This window comes from Teleopsis dalmanni, chromosome 2, assembly GCF_002237135.1.
Source record: "Teleopsis dalmanni isolate 2A chromosome 2, ASM223713v2, whole genome shotgun sequence".
In the NCBI taxonomy this organism is placed as follows: Eukaryota; Metazoa; Arthropoda; class Insecta; order Diptera; family Diopsidae; genus Teleopsis; species Teleopsis dalmanni.
The window spans coordinates 71,570,789-71,581,195 of NC_051847.1; the positions used below are offsets into that span (position 1 = coordinate 71,570,789).

The following is a 10,407-nucleotide window of genomic DNA, read 5'->3' on the forward strand; positions in this document are numbered from 1 at the left end:
ATAACTTCTGCGGCCCAGAACCCAGAATACCATTGGGTTAGAACATGATGACAGCCTATATCTATAAATGGATAACTTTACTGCATCTCAACAAATGGAGAGAGTTGAGCACTTGTAGGCAGACCAAACTCAGGGAAGCGATAAAAGTGCTTAGCTATCCGCGAAGCATTCTAAGCTGACTCACCTTACTAATTACTGGACATGTCATCTTCAAGTATCACCTCAAAAAGATAACTCTTGCTGAGGAATACACTTACAGACTATGTCTAGAAGACAAGGAGACAGCGGTGCATATATTGTGCCACTGTCCAGCACTAGCAAGTAGGAGGAAGATTGTCTTGGGACACCATTGGGTTGGTGATGACTTGGCAAACAACCTCAACCTAAATGAGCTGCTTGCATTTACAAGAGATGTAGTTATGCGAACGGAAGCCACTCCAGTTTTATCTGAATAACGACATCCGAGAATAGAAGGACGAAAAAGGACCCAAGTAGTTTCGGGATCTACTTCGGTTAATCCTTCACTTTAGTGGGGCCATTTGGTGAACGGTGCGCTGTCCCAACGTCCCACCATAATTAATACTCTTATATATATAAATAAAAAACCATTATCTGTTTAAAATTTTAACAAAAGATAGGACTTATTTTTTGAATTGCAGTATCATATTGGAATTAAAAAGATTACTACAATTATTAAAACGATATACGTAATTTTTTATAATGCATTAAAATAATGAAAGAAATAATTAATAAAAAATGTTCCCGAAATAACACCATATAATAACGAACAAAAAGTATCTTAAGCATCTAGAGCAGTTATAGATATATGTAACTTTTCTTTTATTTTCTAAGATAGTAGAATTTTACATGTAATTAACTTATGTTAAATTTTCTTATTTGAAATTGTTATAAAATCCAACAAATACTAAATTATATTTACCAAATGCTCTTAATATACATAAAGTGTATCTGTACAATCTTGACCAAGAATATGGTGTATAAGAAAAAAATTCTTTTATTAAAAATTAATGTTCCAACCAAAAATTACATTCCAAAAAGACTATATTAATGTATTCTATAAAACAACCAAGAGCAAATATAAAACATAATTTTAGTATTAAATTTTCTTTAGCACATATCCTTGTGATTACACTCCTGCAAGATTTATGGTATCTGATGCATAAAACCACATCATAATTTCTGCACTACAAAAGATTTGATCTGATAGAAGTTCATGATGCGATTAAAATTTAATATATCACAATTTTTATTACAAACTAAGCAAATACAAAGAAAATTAAAATTCTTGGGAATTACTTACTTATATCACTAATTAAATGTACATTGAAATTGTTATCTCAAGGCATACATTTACACACCTTAAAGGAATTTTCACCCCACAACAATCAAACTGAAATTTGACTTTAATGAAAATAACTTTTCAGCTTTGTCACGTTTTGACTTAACATAATTTTATATGTATTATGCATTATTTCCACTTAACACCCCTTTCTCCCCACCAGCTTTACTAATATTTACAATGGCGCTTGTGCAAATACCTGAAAAGATAAGGTAAATTCTTATCGCTTCAATAATTTTTGTTGATAAGTTAAACTTTTCAACCGAATTTTTAGTGAAATCTAAATATAATACGAGTGCAAACAAAGTATCTTTTAGGTACATGCATGTTATACGACGGGGTACGTAACATAATGTTTTTACTTGCTAGTTAAGGTTACTTTATTTTATTTAGTTCTTTATTTAATAAGTGTAGAAAAATCCAGTAAATGTTAAAATAAATATTTTTATTTTAAAAAATGAATAATAGAGATCTATTAATAGAGATCTATCAAAATTTTTCCAAATTAAACAATCAATTGCTGTTGGATCCAGATTTTCATCCCAGGCAGCGTACCCAGCTTTCTTACTTCGATATTAATGTTCAATTTTCCTTTTGAAATACCCAAAAAAAAAACAAAGAAAATGTGATCGAAAATTTAAGTAGGATTAAAAACAATAACTCTAAGCTAAAAAATAAATATTTGTACATCTCTTATAAATAAACATATATACCATAATATCAAGAACACTAAATACAAGAGGATTTCTCAACTCAAGCGATTTTATTTCTACATACATTAGGCCATTCAAAAGGAACGCGGAGATTTTGCATTGGCTGTGTAGAAATTGTTTATATTTAGTGTTCTTGATAATATACATTAGGTTCAACTTTCCAGAATATTTAAAGCGAACAAGTCAAAGTGTTTCTCGAAAGTCCACAACATTATTAGAAAGATAACCAACAACAAAAGCAAAAACACTTTCATATACTCTGTGACCAAAAATCTTAATATCAAACTTGTGCACTTAGAGTTAAAGGCTCCCTTAAAAAGATTTCATTCGAAAACCAAGTAAGACCTGGATCCAATTCTATAGACATGCTAACCAGAGATGTAGTAGTAGACATTAGAAGTAGACAATATTCACCACTGTAATTTGTTGAAATTTGTAACCTCTGGTTTCCGCAATAACTCCACTTAACAAGTTTGAAGACTTAAAATTAGTAATTTTATCAAAAGTATTTTACTCAAAGTATCTTATTGACAAAAGGGCTAGACAAATAGAAGTATTAGAACAGATATTCATAATATTATCCTGCAACAAGTAATAACAGGATTCTACCTTTTTGACACGCTGGTCAGATATTAGTATGGCAAACAGATATTCCAGATATTTTCCAGCAAATATAAATTGGAGGAACCACCACAGTTAAAAAATTTGACCTATTATCTAGGTCAGGGCTGACCAAAGCATGGCCTATGTTTTTTATCTACTACAATTACGCGAATTTTCTTTTGCTCTACTGTTAAAACCACATTATTTTATTTTTATAGTATACCAATTAAATAAATTTAAATTGATAAATTAATAATACTAAATTTAACAATATAACCGTGTTTTTATTTTTTCGAAAACAACTTTGAACTTATGTATTTGTTTTTGCGGCCCTCCAATATGTACAGTGATTGGTATTGGCCCGCGATCGCAACCGGTCTCGACAGCTCTGATCTAGATAATAACTCTGTATGCCCACTTTGTGTAATTTAAGGTGGTAAATTTAAGGTGGTTAAATGTGGTAAAAATATCAAACGTCCATTAATGAACACTGCTAGCGTAGATATAAAGAGATTATAGTGAAGTAGGATAAATGGAGAAGTATTGATGATTGATTAGAATCATAAGTGAACTAAAAAGTTTTAAGACAATATATTATTGAATATCAGTTATAGATTCTTCTTTTCCGGGAAACGTTACATGATTTGTATATACAGAGACATCAGAGGTTATATTTTTTTATGTGCGCTAGTCTCAATTGGAGTTAAGACGAAGTATTGTATATAAAAAGAATACGACTTGTTAGTAACTTTAGTCAAGTCTCCTCCTTTGTCATACTGAAAAAAGTTTATATACATATGTCACAATAATAATAATAACAGACTAAACATGAATAACATACCCATGGCTAAGAACATTAATGGACTGTGTAGTTATAATAATAATCTCTTATCATTATTACTCATTGAGCTTAAAGTTCATATCTGGAGAAGAAAAATAACAAAACACTGAATTTAGGTAGTTAGCCTCGTATAAAATATCTTATCAAAGTATCTAAACGAAACGTATAAGAATTTTAATGAAAAATCTAAGCTCGCTACCCTCACCAATTGTGCATGTGTGGCTCCGAAGTCGTGTATTGTTAAACCTTATTAAGAAAACTCATGCCTTCCGCATTTATACTTATTTAAGGAAGATTTTCGTGCTCATGTGAATGCGTGCATGAAACTATTGAAATTTTAAACTCCAATACTGTGAACTGAGGGGATCGTTCAGTTCTTTAATACGCGAAATGAACATTGGATTTGTTTCACATCTGACAGATACTTGCATGTTTGCACAACGTATCGCGATTGTTTACCCCAAAGTGTTAAACCATTGTGTTGACACATTTTGAAGGTGCAAAAAATAAAATAATATTTAAAAGAGTTTTTTTTACTAATAAAAGAATTTATTGTGTGATATAAGGTGCCCCATATTTTCTGCAAAAAAACATATTTCCGGAAATTACTTTATATTGAGTCACTGAAAATAAATTAAATTAACTTATAAATTTAAAGTAAAAAAATTGAATATTATATATTGTTCGAATATAAATCAATCGCTTTTATAAATATTGTAAATAGATTTATTTTTATAAAAAAATAATTGTTTCTTATAGTATTTATAAATAGTAATAATACATATATTAATTAATACAGATATATTCAATTTATATGTAGTATACGGCATAAAGTAGGCTAAGAAATTAAAAAGTAGGCACTTTTAAATTCTTTTGGGAACTATTATGTTCTGCGTTATGTTTGAAGAAATATTTCAAAACGAAATGTGTATTTTAAGCTATTTAAGCTAATTTTCCAGTCGAAACAGGTCCTTGGGTGCTATGAGCACTTCAGTTACTTGCGACTCGGAATAAAGTAAGTCTTTCCGACTTCCGCGGTCCGGGCCACAGCGGGGTCTTGGAAAATGAACAAGCTGAACTACATTGAAAACTGCTTTTGCAGGCCCTGAACCCATTTGTGGGTTAAACTGGGCCAATATAAAACAAATAATCAAGGAGAAGGAGAATCATATGCGGCTGGTGTACAGGAAAGACTTCCCAGAAGTTAGACAAAGCAAAGCACTGATCCAACCGTACTCCTACAAAAACATTCTTAAATTCTCAAAAGGTAATTTATGGTTGATAACAGATTTCATTACAGGACATTATGGTCTGAAATATCACCTTTATAGACTATATTTACTACGTTCATAGACTGCTAATACGGAATGCAGATTATGCCTCGAAAAAGAGGAAACTACTATGCATAATCTTTGTGATTGTTCAACTTTAATAACACATAGAAGAAACTTATTTCATACGGTATTTCTGTCACCAGAGCAGGTTAAGAACTCTTCTATAGATCTAGTTCTGGACCTTGTTCACAAAGCTTTAAATGGTTTTGAGTAATCAGAAGTGAAATTGTTAATAATCTAGTTATTCGAAATCATGTTTGGTATCAAATGGTTTACGGTAGATACCAGATTAATAGTGTCAATGTCATTTTTAGTAAATTCTATCAGTACCGTTTAGTTAAGCACTTTTAATTATCTTTTTTAACATTACTAAATAAAAAAAAAAACAAAGTACTTGCTGTCAACCAAAATGTTTCCTTAGCAACTTGAGATCTTTATCTGTATTGACAATAAGTTCGAAGTTATAAAAGATTGAGAAATAAAACCCCTCGACAAATGAAAACCTCGCTTTGTATGTCTCTTATCATGCTTGTCCAACTGTATGGTGCAGAAGGTTGTTTACAACAGTTATAAAAAGACATAGGAAACATTTGAGAAAAAGTTTCTTTAGAAGATCTCCATACGAGTTAATAAAGAATTAAATCGAATTAATCTTCGAATTAAATAGGATGATTAACTTTTTGAGCTACAATTTAACACTGATTTAGTTCATCGCATATAAATTTAGCGGTTTCGCTTGTTTGGTCATGAAATACGAATCGAAGAAAATTCCTGTAGTATGTTTGAATCGGTATTCGTTTGTGGAAAACTTGGTTGAAAACGTGATGCACTTTCGATGGAGGGAATACGAAAGCAACGATATAAAAGCACTCGATACTAACAACTGACGTATAACTATTAGTAAGACTGGCTGAAGGAGGCTACTGGACGCGGGCACAAACGACTCATGTTTGTAAAGGCCAACGAACTAAGTAAGTAATACTTACCCAGTGATACTTCACTTATTTAATATGATTAAAATATCTATGGTAAAAATTTATTTTTTGTAAATAAAGATAATTATTCAAAACTTTTCACTTTTAAAATATTCACTTACTAAGCGCAATTAAATTCCACATATCAATCACAAGAGGTATGAAATTAGTTTGTCGTTCACAAAAAATTGTTGCTCAAAAACTCAACTGTAGTTGAAATGAACATTAATGTTTAAATGTAAAATGTAGAGTTCATTTTGATGAAATCCCAAAGCAAATAATTTCGAATTCCACGCATTCTAATGAATTTAGTTGCAATTTCAACGAGATTTCTCATTTAGACAAACTTGATAATCTGCACATGGCAGTGCATTGAGCCAACACACACAGGGACATAAGAGTTTGCATGCTTAAGTTGCCAAAATTAAGCACCGACAAACAGATGAAAACATACAAACAAACATGCAGACTCCGACATTTAGATGAGGCAACTAGTCTGACGGACTAACCCACACAAATTAGAAGATATGCTCTGTCATTTCTAATTTAACATATGAGCGCACAGTAATTGCATTTACAGCTAAAATCGCATAACTTAACTTGAACTTAATTTAGTGCACATTACAATCCGAGCTGCATTTATAAATTGCAACAAACAAGAGAAGCAGAAAGTTGCTGCATAGTGTTAGGCGCACTATACTCATTTTTTAATTTAATTAATAATTTGGATGCTTTGTACACAAATAATGCTCACAAATTAAACTCAATGCAGTAAAATTCGTTATTTTAACTACAATTTTAATTTATTTTGTTTCATTTTTTATGGTTTATTTAGCTGAAAATGCTGTAATGGCATGTTTGTGCTGTCTGCTCCACTTTATAATTCCTTCTTTGGACTATAAACCCACATAAGTATACATTAGACGTATGTGTTTTTAGCATAATTTACTATTATATTCTTATGATTTTGTTATTCTTGTTTTTTGTGATGCCGATGCCGATGCTGGTGCTGGTGCTGGAGATGTTGATGTTGATGTAAAGTGTGTTAACTTATTTTGAATAGAACAAAGTTTCTTAAATGTTATTGTGCAGAAGTAACAACTGTAACATAAACAATATGTACACAAGTGAACCCATTGTTAACGATGTGAAAAGTAACACACCAAGATATATAATTTGTAGACGGTCGCAACGAATTCGTAAAACCTTACAAAAAATTACCTGTGCATACTATACTATATACAAATACTATAGTATATATGAGAAGTATATATAGTAATTGAAATCTTTGATAGTGTGTAAATAATACTTTATTTTATATATTAATAATACATAAGATAGTTTTATATACTATTATTGGATGAATGATTATTGTTAAGTGCAAAAAATTTATTATAATCATTATCATCATCAGCGTTACAGCTCGGGGTGAGCTTTACCTGCATCAACCAGCTTTCTTCATTCTGTTCTGCATATTGTTTTAGACCTCCAGTTTTGTCGAGCCATCTTATACGTGGACTACCTTAAAAACAAAAAGAAAAAACACGAAGGCTATTCAAATAAATCTAATAGACTCTTAGCAGATCACCTTAGGTTAGCAACCCATAAAATATATGGGCAGTTCCTGCTATCTGGGTAGTTTATAACCGACACCCCCAAAACTTTGGGGCTCGAAATATTCAGAACTTCCATAAAATCTACTATACATTATGGATGCAAAGTTTGGATTATATCTAAAATGAATAAAGGGAAATTGCAAGTCATGCATAAAATTTACTAGCCTGCATAAAAATTAACCCAAAACTCTGGCAGAGAACAACTGAAGAAACGAAGTTTTAATAAATTCAAGGAAGGAGTGATGTTGAGCTTATCATATATTAAAAGACTTTTATTCCAATTTACTGAACTAAAAAACTTTAATAAACAGTGTTCATACAAATTTAAAAAAAAAATTCATGCTAGGTTAGTTATACATAAGATCCTAACACGACATTATCCAAACCGCACTGAAATAGAATCCACAAGCATCAAGACAATGAGTGAGATCATGAAATATCTTGAGGGTTATGTTTCCAGACAAGTTACATTAGTACCCCCTTCCATGGGACAAAGTAGTAATTACTACTCAAAATAGAAGTAAGCTTTCCTATTGGACGAAACAGTGATTATTGTTGAGAGTATTCACCACATTGAAGTGCTATATTCCCTCAAGGAATGCATATCAAAAAAAAGATATATTTATTTAGTATTTTTTTAAATAAAAGTTTCACTTTTATTACACTTTTAAAAATTTAAAAGTATTTACCTATTAACAGGACTAATTGCTAAATATACCTAATATACTGCAAACATCTTGTAGTGCAGTAAAAAGGACTTTTGTGCAATGGAATACATTTATGAAGCGAAAACTCCGCGCCGCATAAATAAATGAAGAAGAAGAAGTAATATTTTCTCAGTGTTGGTGCGCTTTGAGGGTCTTATCGCCTTCCTTTATGTGGACTATTTATGTGCCAACTATTTATGTGGATTTCAATTGTGTTGGCAACGCGCACAGAAAATAAAAATCGTCTGCAACGCCGTTTTACATTCCACAAATAGAAGCAAAAAGGAAACTTCAAAAACAAAAATGTTTGTAAACAAAAATTTTCTCTGTGTGTTTGTGTAATTACGTGTAAGTTTTGTGCTAAACATTTACACAAAAGTGCACTAATATTGTTTATAAACGCCGCAGGGTATTTTAGTGTAAATGCGCTAAAAAAGAAGTTAAGTTAAGAATCTTTTTCCATTTTTGTTTTGTTTTTATTAATTTTTTTTTTGTTTAATAATTTTTATATGCAGTAATTTAAGTTCCCATGTTATTACAATCTAGTATTTTTTTTCGATAAACTTTTGTTTTGATTTTTAATTGAGTTATTGATAAAGTTCTAAATTTGATTTAATTGCGAAAGTTAACTCTCTGATCCATTTTGTTGACAAGATTTCGTAGGACTAGACTTTGAACATAACTTTTCTATTTCGCTCCCATAATACACACTAATGTTTTTTTTGGCTTCGAGATGTCTTATTGGTTCATGAATACTATATCAATTGAGAAATTTTTTTCTTTTTTTTTGATGTCCTTCAATTTCTTCGCATGAGTCCTTATAAAACAATTTTTCATATTCTCAAATAAGTCGGTTTATAATTCTGTACATATCTAAAGATTATAATGTCGAATAATATCGAATAATAGCATTAGTTAAGAATAAAACTTCAGGATATATTTGTTTGACCATATATTTTTAAATTATTGCTGCATGATTGCCGAAAAAAGCTTCTTCATTCTTATTACTGATACATGCATATAATTCTTTGAAGCTTTATTCTTACTGAACTTCTCTGAGCCCTTTACCAAAGGCCTCCTTTGCTCTCCATTGCAATGGAGGCCTCCATTGTTTAATCATAGAAATAGCAAGTCGATCCTTAGACTATAGAGTCTTAAGGTTTTGTAAATATACATCATCACCTATAATTAGCATATAGTACTTAGATAAATTTAGAAATTTGAATGCTACGCTTCATAATTTTTACTGGTAGGTGATTTAAGCACAAAGCCGTTTTCAGTCTGATAGCTAAGATCTTAACTCGTTTCTAGAAAGTGCTTTTAGTGATTCAAGTCTCACCCTGTGGTTTTCTGTAGTCTCCACCAAGTCTCTCTAAGTTGGTTGACTTCAATCAGCCGATCAATATAGTCTATTATTAAAACGTTGCTATTACATAAAATGATATATGTTTAGTTTATTATTTAAAGCAATAAAATCTGACCATAGTTAATAAAATATAGATTAAAATGGGTCATATTTGAAAGTGGAGTAAATGAAGAGATTCATAAAAATTTGTCTTGTCCCTGAAAAGTTTGCTACAAAAAAGTGATGACAAAAATTTTTTTAATTTCATAAGTTTGGTCTTCATAATTTTTTTTTTTGCTATAATTTTCATAATTTCCATAAATTTTTAAAGCCAATAGATCATTTCTACAAAGTAATTCTGAAAATAAAATTTTTTAGTGTTCCAACTTCGGATTTATCATTAATTTCCACATATTAATTAAGCCAGTTTCTAAAACATTCCCTAAAATCCGCTTTTTAAGGCTTGCAACTCCGAGATAAACTAGAATAATTATCTTTTCATTATTGGTGAAGACTCACTCACTATGACTCACTTTTTTTAATTTTTCAAAACAACCAGAAATCATATAGTGTTGATTCTGGGGTGTATGATGCTAGTTCGGACTCTTTAAAAAGCGCAATGAAGTTCTTGGTGTTTTTTTTAGAAATATGAGCAATCTTGCCATCATTATGCAAAAATTATTGATGTAGTTCCAATTTTTCTTGATACTTCATATATCTGTGGTAAGCAGGTTTCAGCATACCATCTCGCAGTTACCGTCTGTCTAGTCTTTAAAGGAAGAATAGCTTTAATATTTCATGTTGTGACAAAGATTGATGTCATTACTGTTGTTGCTGACTTCTACTGCCTGCCTTTAACGAGTGGATTAGCTTCTTCTCAGCTCCATACTGCTGAGTCGCGTTTATAGAACTAA

General features: G+C 30.8%; 1 protein-coding gene across 1 annotated transcript in view; it reads left to right on the forward strand.

Annotated features, from left to right (window-relative positions):
• Window positions 1-1,540: 1,540 nt before the first annotated feature.
• Window positions 1,541-10,407, forward strand: part of LOC119674820 (G protein-coupled receptor kinase 1-like) — a 49,286-nt gene continuing 40,419 nt past the window's right edge. The window contains exon 1 of the mRNA XM_038085978.1: window positions 1,541-1,572. Coding sequence (XP_037941906.1) covers window positions 1,541-1,572 — 32 coding nt within the window. The remainder of the gene's footprint in view (window positions 1,573-10,407) is intronic.